At 37.4% G+C, this 13,670-nt stretch overlaps 1 protein-coding gene across 1 annotated transcript in view; it reads right to left on the minus strand.

Moving 5' to 3' along the window:
* The window catches only part of PIK3C2G (phosphatidylinositol-4-phosphate 3-kinase catalytic subunit type 2 gamma), a 201,110-nt gene that overhangs the window by 123,849 nt on the left and 63,591 nt on the right, over positions 1-13,670 (minus strand). Inside the window, 3 exon segments of the mRNA XM_051642625.1 lie at positions 1,662-1,850; positions 6,752-6,882; positions 8,654-8,768. Coding sequence (XP_051498585.1) covers positions 1,662-1,850; positions 6,752-6,882; positions 8,654-8,768 — 435 coding nt within the window.

Genomic DNA, 13,670 nt, shown 5'->3' on the forward strand with positions numbered 1-13,670 from the left:
AAAAAGAAAAAGAAAAAGAAAAAGAAAAAGAAAAAGAAAAAGAAAAAGAAAAAGAAAAAGAAAAAGAAAAAGAAAAAGAAAAAGAAAAAGAAGACTGATTTTATCTTTTGTGAGAAAAAAACTAAAGGGACAAACCAGCTAAGATCCTGATCAGAAGCACTTGTTCTTTGGCACCACTGCAGGTGCCAGCCACTCCCAACTGTGGCACCAGGAGAGAAGCAGTGATGACATCTTCCTGTCTTTTCCTGCCAGCAATCTTTGTGGTAGTTGGAACGAACAGTGTGTACAGTGCATCCACTACCTGCTGGGAAGCTCTGTGACAGGCTGAGTCATATTAACTATCCTGTGAAACACCTGACAAGACTGATAGTCTGCACCACACCCTGATCTAGAGCTACATCTTCAAAGATCAATCAAGCTCTTCATTTGCAGAAATGCCACCCATACAGAGAAACAAAATTTTACAAAAATTCTGGTCTGAAAGCCTGGCATGCTCTGACTAATGATCTCTAAATCTCTTGGTACTCTTGGGGTGTGGAACACAACACACTGCTCATATACGTTCTACCTGGTTCTTTTATAAATCAGATTCTAATAATTTAATAACAGTAAAAAGGATAACAATACTATGATACCAGATCTGACCCTTCAGGATCTTTGCTTCCATCATTGCCACCAAACGTAAAAAATACATGTATGCAAACATGTGAAACTGCAAATAGTTTTGATATAAACCTGAGACACAGGTATTCTTAGGAAATCGCATACAGAGGAAAATAACAGTTGATAGTAGGTTTTATATTATTACATAACTATTTGTAATAATATGGACTTGATTCTAGAAGGTCTTTTCTCAAGTAAAGGTTCTAGCAGAGATATTCTTTCAAGCATTTAAGTGGGATTGCAATGCTGGTGCCACTTCTGCTTATCCAGGCAAGCAGGGGCTTGATAAACTGAATTTGCTCAACCGCTTCATCCGCATGTTTAATGTTTTCACAGGTAGATCACTTAATGAAAAATACCTTCCAAGATTTCAGAGGAAATGCAACTGCTGACACAGATTCTGTCCCCTGACATCTGCAATTACATCATAAGTAAGACTATCTCCAACATCAAGAAAGCCTTCCAACAAACAATCTGCTCCCAGGGTAAGAAGTAGGAGTGGAACATAAGGCATCACAACAGAATGTATTAAAAATGTGAGAAAATAACTTCAAAGTTTCATTCTAATTCAGAAAGATGGGCTATAGGTGGGACTGTACATATTTACATGGTATCATAATCTAGAGGCATATTTCTCCCATTAGTCACTTAATCTCAGTACAGTAGTTTGAAGATACGGAGTATTACATAAGTGGTAAGTATATGAATGATCAAGTTACTAGAAACTGATCAAATCTGCTACAGTGAATGAAACACTCTTTTTATTATCTTAAGAAACAGAAAAACCTCTTAGCCACAAACGCAAGGCTGGCATGTTGAACTCAAGATCATTACAAGTGTTGCAACTATATCTTCGCTTTGACACTGGGACCGAACTGAAAGCACAGTCAGTGAACCAACAAAGCATGGTATTGTGCTGAGCAAACTGAAGTGCTGAACTAATCAGCACATCATCATTCTTTTATTGTTATTTTACTACTTGGTTAATTTTTCCTTACCTGAAAGTCAGAAGCCCAAATGCCTCCAGAGGGTTAGAAAATCTCCATGTCCTCAACATGGCATACATTTCAGATATAGTCGTTCGATCCCAGCTGGGTGCACTGCCCAGTATCAGAGGAAGGGAGCAATTTTGATTATTGCAATAGTAACGATAAAACCATAAGATTCTTTTCTGCTGTTCTGAGAGTCTGGAAGAGAAGATTAGAAATTCAGTTGGAAATTAAAACCACCTGGAGCTTTGTGTGGCAACAAACTCTATCATTCAGAGAAGCCAAGTAATACAGTACACTGCTTTTTGGCTGTGTCTGTGTTTTCCTTCAGGTAGGCTATAATTTTCTGCAGACCAGCTTTTATAAGAAAGTGATGCTTATACTCTGGATCTGTCAGCCTTGGGTCATATAAAAATGAAGTGTCAAAAGGTACACATATATGGTTATTTCCCTTCTCAAGCACTCTCATTTTTCTTCTCCATCATCTCTGTTGTTGGTAGTGTTTGTTTTTACTGTGTTTTTGTGACAGAGACAAAGAAGGTGCAGTTATTATGGGATAAATTACTGTTACATTCATCTGCTGCACATCATCTCTAACTAACCAATGTAACCACCAGGTACGCAACACTGCTAGCCATAGCTTACATTCATGTCCTTGCTTTCATTGCCTAATGAAAGTGTGCCTATTTTTAGTGTATCTAAACAGAATTTAGGCACATGCATACAATATACATAAGAACATGAGTGCATGTGCATGCACACAGTGTGATTTTCCCTAGCACTGGTACAAGTTTGGAAAAGGGAAGGAAAACTCCCAGCAATTTCTATGTCTTTTCACAAGGCTTAGCATGCCACACTTCAATGTACACGAAAAAAGGATGCAATAGCAAAATCCTCATAGAGATATTAGATATCTAACTGACATAAGGGTCTGTTATCACACAATATTTCACCACAGTGAGAAATACCTCAAAATAATTTTTGCTATATGTGCTCTAAGACATGAATAATTCAGAGGTCTTTGCCTCATGAATATTAAATCCAAAGTTTTGGTACCATCTGAAAACAGAAAGAGTAAATCCCCATGAGAGACAAACTCAGTCAGTCTCCTTAATTTTATACCACGGCCTTCAAAAGCAAGCTTTTGAGAGTGTAAACTGATCTCCACACAAACCATTACTGAAACAAAGAGGAACACTGGTTTTCTTGGTCATACTTGGCCAGATTGGTGATCCATCTACTTAACATAATTTAACTGCCTTTAAGAGGACCTGGATATTTCAGAGGAAGGTGTGAGAAACCTTGTATAAGGCAGTAAATAAAGAGATCAGTTCCAGTCAAGCATTTCATTATCCAGATTCATAAGCAGGGCTCAAAATCAAGTGTTTGCATTCCTGACAAGGTCTTTTTCCTTCTACTTGCAATGTTTTGGGACATTCTAAGCCAAAAAAACTATAATAGCCCTGCTCTTTCACAAGCCATAGCAATGAGTCCCTTTGCCTCCATATACACTGGAGAAACTTTCTTCTTTGCAATTTTGAATTGTCAAGCACTGAGTGACAGAGTGATGGTACAAAGATGGACATGTGTTTTACTGTCACAAAAGTACATGTTTATTTCTTCCCTTTAGGAAAATAAGCTCATAAAAGTATGCAGAAGATTAATCTAACTGTGATACAAATTCTGTCATGGCTTTTAGTAATAATTTTTTTTTAACAAGTACCATTATGGTAACAATTTCAAGAAACAGCTTCAGAATTCACAGCATGTCTATTGTGACAATAGATAGATTTCTTTGTATTTGTGTGACTAAGTCACACACAGAAAAACAGATAAAAGTAGGCCTAAGACTTTATTGCCTGGTTTTCTTATGTATTCAGAGGGCATTCTGCAGGACAGTTCAGCTAAAGGACTCCTTTTATATGCTGACTTTAAACAGACATTTAAGCTTTCAAACAGCATCCTCCAAACTAGAAAAACTGTTGTTCAGATTAAAGCAGCTAAACCCTCTACTGAGCTTACAAAGCCAGATAAGAAATCATTCCTTGTATCAGGTTTTTTAAGTAACAGATTTCTTTCTCTGACTTCACTCCAGAGGAAATGCCATTTTATCTTTCCATGTTTTAAAGATCAGAAATTAAATTAAAGGTTAGGCAGAGGTTTTTCAGGTTTTGATTTGAAGTTTCTTAGTTGTAACAAGAATTTACCTACACATATAACAAGACATTTAAGATAGGTGACGAAGTATGACATAGCATCTGAAGACTGTTATGCTTATCTGGACATTTATTTGGCTCAATAGAGATAAGATGCTAATAAACTATCTTTACTGATAAAAATGCAGTTGATTTTTTGTTGTTTGTTTTTTGTTGGGTTTTTTTGGTTGTTGTTGGTGGTTTTTTTGTTTGTTTGTTTTTTGTTGGATTGTTTTGTTTTTAGGTAGAGTTGTATTTAAATTTCCCTCCGTGTAACAGCTGCATTAAAAATACATAGCCTTCTGCTCAACAGAAATAAAAATAAATATCTTAAAGCCTAAATAATCCAGTACTGTCTAGTTTAAAAGTTTTCATTAATCCCTTTAGCTACATGAAGGAAACTGCTTCTGTGAAAACTTCATTAGTTGGTCTTAATAATTAGGTTTTTTGTGGAGAGAATGGCAAAAATAAGTTCAAATGCTTCTGATCTGTTTTTGTTTCCCATGTTCAGTGCTAAAGCAGAACAAGACAAAAGGGAAACAGAGGAAAGAACAGCGAAGCTAGCAAATGCAAATTTCTGTCCCCTGGCACTCATTCTCACTTGCAAGTTTCTCTCCCGTGGACAGACTAGCAAAGCATGCAGCATCACCACACTTTTTTAGACCTGATCCACTATTCATCCAACTGCAAGTAACCATTCTTATCACAATTCATCATGATTTTATAAAAATTAATCTTGCGTACACACATCCTCTAGTGTTCTCTCCAAACTAAGGAGTCACAGCCTTTTTGCTTCTCTTGGTTAAGCAGCTGCTTAATCCCTTTAATCATTTTGGTTGCCCTTCTCTGTACATTTTGCAGATCTACTGTGTCCTTCTCAAATTGTGAAGACAAGAACTATGCAGCATAGTCAAAATACAGCATGTCAAGGTTTTAGACAGCAAGGAAATGGCACTGGCTTCCTTTTTGCACCCTTCCTGACTATGCCCAATACTTTGTTGGCATTTTTGGCTGCTGCTGTTTGTTGTAGACATGAACTCAAGGGAAGGCAAGCAGTAATGTCAAGATCTATTTCCAGTGTTGTAACTGCCAGTTCTGATTTCAGTTTTCTGTAAAGATGCCTAGATAATTTTTCCTTAATTATATCCTCCTAAATTTATCCACACTGAAGCTCATCTAGCATGTTTATGCCCACTTTTGTAAGGTCCTTCTCGATCTCCCCTCCATGCCACGACGTTTGACAATCTGGCAGAGCTTAGTGCCGTTTGCAAACCTGGAGATTTTCCTGTCTACTTCCTTCTGCATGTCATTGGTGAAGACACTGAATGAAACAAGTCCCAACCATGAGCACAGAAAGACCCTGATTATTCATTCTGAAAAGGCACAATTAAACATCCAATTTGTGCCTTTAACCAGTTTTTGTCTAAACCCGTGGAAACTTGAATTCTTCAACAATCTGATGTGGAACCTCAGCAAAGAGTTTTGAACATCCACCAAATCCCCAGTGTTCATGCACTCACTGCCAATACTGCAGGACAGCAACAGTTTGGTGAGCGAGGGTTTCTAATCACAAAAGCCACACTTTCTTTGGAAATCACTCTGTACTTGGATAAATGCTTACTGATCTTATTCCTTCTTAAAGAGCCCACCATTTTACCAAGAACAGAGGCCAGATGTATTCGCTGGGAGTTCCCCTAATCACTTCTGAAGCATCTTTTTCAGGTGAAAATTTTCCTGGCAACTTGCCAGGGCCCAGTGGCTATTCACAATAAAATACAAACCTCACATTTGTGCTTAAAAATAAAAAAGAACAAAATCCCAGATCCTAGGTTTAATAAAAATAATTTAAAGTTTCATCCTGTCTTCCTGAAAGTTGAAGTAAACATCAAATACACCAGCAACTTTGTCTCTTGTCTTTTAAGACATCTGTTAAAAAAAACCCTCAAACAACCAACAACAGAAACCAGCACAGAAAAGTCAAGTTAACAGATGCATCACAGTACACTGAGAGGGCTGAACTGGCTTTAAGTTATTTGGTTATTGTACAATGAATGCACTTTTTGGCCTTTGATAGAGGATTAATTAATGCAGTTAACTGTGATTGGAATAATGGCTCTCTGTAAGCACCTGTGTTACTAATTGCACTCTGATTATATCTAAAAATATTTTATACAGAACATAACCCAAATTGATTGTGTAAAATACATCTAGCTGAGCACACTAAACTGCCTCAGTATCTACAGTCTGCTTTTTTTCACTTGGTTTTTATCCACCTTCTGTAAAAGCTAAACTTTCCATACTTCTTTCCTTGCTTATAACTTGACAGAGATTGTTTGACTGATTATGTGCCATTTAACTACTACAGCTGAGGTCTGAGCGTATTATTTCTAAAGGAGGCTGATCTTCATAGAACCCACAGGTTTTCTTGCTAATACTGATGCAGATTTACTGCATCACCTGAAAGACAAATCAGTTTCAGCCCAGGGAGGTTGTGGAGTCTCCTTTGCTGGAGACATTCAAAGCCTGCCTGGACAAGTTCCTGTGTGACCTACTCTAGGTGACCCTGCTCTGGCAGGGGGGTTGGTCTAGATATCTTTCGAGGTCCCTTCCAACCCCTAAGACGCTGTGATTCTGTGATTCTTGTTTCAAAGACACAAAAAGACGGAGTAACAGAATGGGAAAAACAATCCTTTTCTAAACTGGTACAAAACACTGCCAACTCCAGGGGCTTGTTTAGGCTTTTCTGTGATCTGTTCTCTTACCTGGCCATTACTTCTCAAATCAATTTAGTGAGGCTGCTTCAAAGGAAAATTTTGGTTTTAAAGAACTAGATACATTTAATTGTGATCAATAGGATAGGTACAGAGAGCCAAGAATCAGCAGGTCTAGCTGTGAACAACTTACAGCAAGAGAGAATGTTTCTGTGAAAGTTTTGTAATATGCTTCAGGCACTCTTTGGTTGCTTCTTCAAGATCACCTCTTCTTTCTTGAGGTTCGGGTTTAATGAAGTCCAAATCAGTTTCTGGAAAGTCAACCTTTAAAAAAAAAACGCACAACAAAAGAATGACAAAAAATAATAATAATTAAAAAAACAAACAAAAACAACAGACAAACAAACAAATAATTCCTTTTAGCAATATCTGTTCTGAGATACAATTGTCAATAATGTTATCTTGGATTTATATAGGAAGCATACAAAATATGAGAGAAAGAAGAGGGAATAATTATTTTGAGGATGTTCACCATATGTAATATAGTACTTAAATATGTTGATGATAAACTCGGCCCACAAAAATCAGTGGGAGCTTTGTCATTGACTTTCCTGGTAGGGTTTCATCCAGTGGATTTCTGTTTTATTAGAAATGCATGAACTCAAAGTTTAAGGTTTTTTTTTTTTCCTCTTTTTCTCCTTTCCTGATTTCAAATGATAAAGTTCTTAAATGGAAAGCTTCCATTTGTGTAAATTTTTTAAATATTTTTTTCTTCTGAAAAAGTAGGGATAATTCTGATGTGGAGTTTGCCAGTGTAAGAAATGGAAATCAGATTCCTGATTTCACTTCAGGATGTTAAATTTCATTTATATTTTACAGCGTCTACAAAATTTTCATTATTTACACTTGTTATGGGTGTCAGAAAATTAGGATAATGTTTTTAATATACAGACAAAGTAAATATACAACCACAATTATGAAGCTTGAGGTGCCTGATAATCTGACTAGTGACTTAGTTGAAAATTGACGTTGTTCTTCAATTCATACATTCCATTTTGGTTTATTAATGTACACCATAATCTCTTATGTATATCTATTTTTCTAAAACATATGCATTTGATATGCATCACTCTTCTAAAGATTAACAAAATTATTCCCTACTAAATGCATATTGTCAATCATATCAGAAAAGCTATTTTTGTGAACATTTCCAGCTTGTTCACAAATTGTGACACTGTCATATGCATAAGGATATCTGAAAATGAGGTGTGGGAAGAGATCCTCATGTTCCATTTCTTTCAGTAGAGAGAGATTATAAATTAATAGCCATTTACTGTCTCAACCTCCCTTTATTATTAATAGGAGGAGCTATTTTAAGACATCATCTTTGACTGAACTCCTCAAAACTCCTAGTTTGCTTGTCTATTAAAAATAGGGCACTTTTAGGCCAGCCCCATTTATCTGTATTTGTTGCTTTTACATGTCATTTGCTAATAATAATTCAGCTTTTTAATAAAGAAAACAATTGATTTTAACCTTGAAGTATTCAGTTGTTAATTTACCTTGGAAAGTTGAGAAAACTACCATGCAGACCTAATGCATTTTCAATACTAGGAGCACCATTAAGCCCAGAATGACTGGGTGCTCAGCATGCAGTCATTGAGGGAGAGCTATACGGATGCCATTGACAGTTTTTTTGTAGCTACTTCCTTTTAAAATCTTTTATGCTACTCAGACTAATTGCAAGCTGTATGTTACATTTATAAGGACATGCAACTCAATAGTACTCAAAACAAAAGCTCGTATTTGAAAAGGCAGCTGTAAATCAGGTACAATTCATTAATTTGTGTCAAAAGTATTTTTGTTAGCAAAATGATAACAAAAATTACCCTACAAAAACCTTCTCTAGCCACTAGAGGTGGTATTCAATATGGAAAGTACCCTGTATGTTTGCCACAGTGACCTCCATCCATTAACATGCTCTCTAAAGGAGACAGGATTTTGAATTTGTGTGGTTCAATGAGCTGTGGGAAGAATCCTTTTTCTTGCATTTCCTTGAAAAACAACTCTTTCCTCTGCTTTCTTGCCTTCTTACCTGCAATGTTACTGAGGTCGGTGTATCAGTACTGCAGATGCCTGGGGCAATCATTGTTGTTGTGAGTGTGCTGTACAACGTCATGTTAAGCAGCACAGTTCCATGCATAAGCTGCCTGCAATACACACAGACAAAAATACCTAATCAGTTCTGGAGACAAGGTGAACAGTTTATTGAAATTACATGAAAGAACATGGAACTGGATAGCTTAAAAGACAAGGAAAAGGACAAACCTTCTATCTTTATGTGGCGAGTAGAAATCTGGCCTACATCAGTGGAGGTTGTACACTGATGGCCTCACGGCTATAGTGGTACCTGTGCAGTTGCAGGGATCATGAGAGAAATTACACTGCCAAGACCTTCTAGGTCAGCTGACTTCCTGTGTAACAGAGGTTGCCATCTAAGCTAGGTTTAAAACTAGGATAATACCATATTTCTATCTCAAGATGTATTTTGAGGACAAATATATTAGAGACTGTGAAGTGTCAAAACACTATATAAGGTGGAGGGTAGCATACATTTATTCCACCAAAAGAAGAAGCTCACGGCAACCTACTGCAACCATGACAGATCCTTGTTGACTTTATGTGTAGGTGGCAGAAAAGCATGAATATGAAAGCAGTTTCCAAAGAACGGGAACAAGTTTGAGTGGGATAGTTTGTACCACATCTTCTGCATATGGTTGCTGGACAGATGAAAGATTATGGTATGAAGTACCAGTCTAAGCACTGTATGTATAAGTCCTATCAGAAACAGGTCCGCCGATAAGAAACCCATCATGATTAGGCAGGTCAACACAATTCATTCTCGAGAAGTTGAGTAAAATTAGAAGGTTTAGGTGTATATTCTAATCATAACCAATCCACTCAAATTAAGAATGCAGTACCTGAATAAAGGAAGCGACATACTCCAGGCTTACAATTTACTTTGTTCACATCTTCATGTTTAGTTAAGTCAGTAATTTTATTATACTGAATGTATTTTTTTACCAAACAAATAGTTTTTATTATGGTCATTCCAAGCACTGCTCAGCCAATACAACTGAGAGAATGAACTAGATTCTCTTCTGCCCATTGTAAAATAACTAGCAAACCATAGAACAAACCAGTCAGGTAGATGAGTTTTAAGTGCACGGATTCTACTTGAGATGAGAATGTTAGAGGTACAAGAGAACCCAGATGGACTTTTGATCCCAGCATGAGATTGCAACTTTGCTGCAAGAAAGTACCTTTTGAATTGCAAACTGAAATAAATAGTCGCTAAGCCATCTAAAGAAGAAATAAGAAACTCCTGCAAAGTCATTTTCATAGTCAACACTCAGTGTAAAGCTAACTCAGGGATAATTTTTACTTTTCACTTCTCAAGCTATTCATGTTGTTAGCGCAAACATTTTATTTTATTGTGAGAACACAGCTCAGGAAGATTAAAGGCAAAATATTTTTCTGAAGTTTCTTTTCAGCTGTAGGTGTATTTGCAAGGGAAGGGATGCAGAAATAGGAGCTATGATGTTGACAAGATAGCACTCAGGGGAAAACCAGTTGTGTGATATGAAGTCTTTCCCATTTAGGTCACTGATGTGATTGTGAAAGTGATCAATGGAGGTTCAAAATTGTTTTCTGTGATGTGTACTCAGATGACCTTTCATAAATGAGTCGCATCTCTTCAACCACTCCTTTGCCAACAGGGGTTTACACCATAACTTGAACTAATTGGCACTTTTGTTAGAAGGGAGAAGAGTAGCTGAGAACTGAATGAACATGAAGACTAAATTATCCTTTTGAGATCTCATTACTGCTAATCACTTTCATATTGTGCTCTAAAACTACAGGGGGCTTTAAAGAAGAATCCATACTGCGGATTTTTTTTTCCCTGGAAAACCTGTATAGGAAAGTAAAAGAAGTAGTGCAGACCTCAGAAGCACTGTAGATGTGTTTAACTGAGAGATTTCCTGAGCTCATTATTTCAACCCATTTGCACCTAGTGCAATGTGGCTGAAGACTGTCCAGGAAGACAAGGAAGAATTGGCATGTGGGCTTCTCAGGGTACTCAACTGGAGATACAGCAAGGAAAGCAATGTGTCTTTCTTGGACTGAGAAGACTTCGCATCTTAAAGCAGATGGCAGAAATGTGAGTTAAACCAAGAACATTAAACCACTTTGAGAGTATGAAGATGATATCTGCTAATAAAAAATGAATTACTTCTAAAAAGCAGACACATATTTATGCTTCCTATATAGTGTAGCATAGTCTACACATCTACAAATAAGTGAGCAACTTAGGTTATCTCCCATTAGTAAGTCACTCTTTGGACTAAGGCCAGCCTGGAAACACAGGAGGCATTTTTAAAAAGATGGGAAGGAGCACTGACACCTGTGAAATATGGTGCATATTTTTCAGACATAGCTTTCCCTCGCAATCTTTGGGGCATTGTAGGCAGTACACAACTAACATCTTCAGGACCAAGTCTGCTTTTGGACACATAAATGGAACAAGAAGAGGGGCCATGAAGGTGAACGAAACAGTAAAAAGATGCATTATTTTTAGAAAAAGGACCAGCAGATTGTGCAAGATACATTCAGAAAAGGAAGAAGCCAGTATCATGAGCAAGAAAACCGTAACTTTTATTAAACAGACATACTCCCCTCTCTGCCACCTGGTTCTTCTGATGAGCTCAGGCAGGTCACTACCCATTCTGCCTACCAGTTTTCCTATCAGTAAGGTGAGGGCAGTGATACTGACACTTGTAAAGACTGTATAATGATCACAAACATAGGCAATGGCTCCCATGCAGCAACTTCAGCATCAAGCACATCAGAAGCTGAATAGACAAGTGCTGCTCTATGCCTACTGCCATTTATTTATTTATATGCTTGTGCAAAACCAATGCAGATGGAAACCCCTGGAATTACACAGATTCCCAGCTCTTGCTTATTACATGTGCTAAAGTAAACTTCCCATCTTACTACAGAAGTAAACATGCTACTTAAGGACAGCTCAAGTTACCCTAACTTAAGAAAATCAACCTTGTGTGTTGTAGTCACATAGGAGACTTCCCTCACCACACCCAGCAAGGGGAAAATTTTGTTGCTTGCTCTCTCTGATTTGGAAATAGCAGTTCCAAATAAATTGTGTTGTTAGAATCAGTGAAGTCAGAGCAATGGACACTATGGGGGACACTAAAACTCCCATATTGCCCCAAATGATGGATTTCTGCTCTGTTAATTAGCTCTGGATCACTAAACTATTCAGCCCAAGAGACAAATACATTTTTTTCTGATACAAAGGAATTGAAAATTGGCGCAGAGGCTTGCAAACACTGTTTGAACTGCTTCTTGCATCTAAAAAGACTTCTTGATACAGATGCACCATTAAGGCCCTTGCTGGTATTCATTTAGGGCCACTATCTAAAGTCAGCTACCTAAAAAGGATAAAAAATGTGGATGCTCATCTACTGGGCAAGTTGTCAGCTACAGTCATTGTTTCTACGTTCATTCCCAAATTTTTGTAACATTGGAGTAGAGTTATGGTTTAGACTGGATATATCAGGAAAATTAGTCCAAAATACAGTGTCCAAATAATGAAATTATCCTCAAATCTGACACTGGAAAAGAATAGTATTTACATCATTCAGGAGGTCACAGCCAAATGCCAGAAAGGAAACTGACCAACATAACATAACCAGATTGTCAGCACTCTCTGGCCTAATGTTTGCTACAAATGAAGGAATCCTTCACTGCCTCATTTATTAACTGTTGCACCTATGTCTCTGGCCTAAACTTAGGGGCCTTCTACTTCAGGTCACTTCAGTGCATCCAGGCAGAATAATTTTCAGGATCAAACTGTCACCATGGATTTGTATGCCAGCATTTGCAAGGCTGACTTTCCAAAGAATTTGTCTCAGCATGTTACCCCTGTCCAACATTAGTGTTGCTTGTTGAGTAACCAAGGTGACAGATGTTGCTGCGTGTGTCCCCTTTTCCACTCCTGTTACCTGGTGGCACTGCACAGTCATCGTGGCTTCTCTACCTATGAAATAGATGTAATTGAGCCTATTCATTTCCCCTCCTTTCCTGTCCTTGCCCCTCCCTGACCTTCCTTGACTTTACTTTCCCTTCCTTGTCCTTCATTGCCCTTGCTTTCCCCACCTTTCTCTTAGACTTTAGGAGGAAATTCTTTACTATGAGGGTGGTGAGATGCTAGAACAGGTTGCCCAGGGATTTTGTGGAGGCCCCATCCCTGGAAGTGTTCTAGGCCAGGTTGGATGGGGCTCTGAGCAACCTGATCTAGTGGAAGGTGACCCTGCCAAAGCAGGGGGTATAGATCTAGATGATCTTTAAGGTCCCATCCAACCCAAACCATTCTGCCTTCTAACCCAGACCGTTTCATAATTTTATGATTATAAGACTCAGAAATTCAGAGTTGAGGTTAAATTAAAGGAAATGCAAAGCTGCTAAGATATAAAATCCCAGTATTTTATGGCCTAAACACTCTTAATTCTGCATTGGAATGATATTGTGGAATAACAACTCTATTATATACAAACACAACAGCATTATAGAAAAGTCAAATTATATATGATTTTCAACTGCAAAGTAATGCTAAATGTCCTACAGACATTTTTAAGTACCACATCTTCCATCCCCACATCTTCTAATTTAAATAACTTTAATAAATTTGAAGATATTGAACACAGGAAACACTAAATTATTTGATTACTCCAGAATTTTTAAATAAATTTGCAGTTATGTTCCTAATTCTTTCATAATTTTTGCCCCACAACATAAAATCATTGCATGTAAACTTATTTTTTTAACTTTAAGTTATATAACTACATTTAGGCAAAGACTGGGAATATTTGAAGGAAGTCAATTTTGTAAAGAGTGAGACTATTTGTACAGAAACATGCAAAGTTGATAAGCAGTAATCCCAGCACACATTTTACAAAGAGTATAGTGGCTTCACTGTATATCCATAAGCTACTCATGTTATAAATCACCACACTGCAAGACAACTGTTA

The sequence above is a fragment of the Apus apus genome, chromosome 1 (genome assembly GCF_020740795.1).
Source record: "Apus apus isolate bApuApu2 chromosome 1, bApuApu2.pri.cur, whole genome shotgun sequence".
NCBI classification, from domain to species: Eukaryota; Metazoa; Chordata; class Aves; order Apodiformes; family Apodidae; genus Apus; species Apus apus.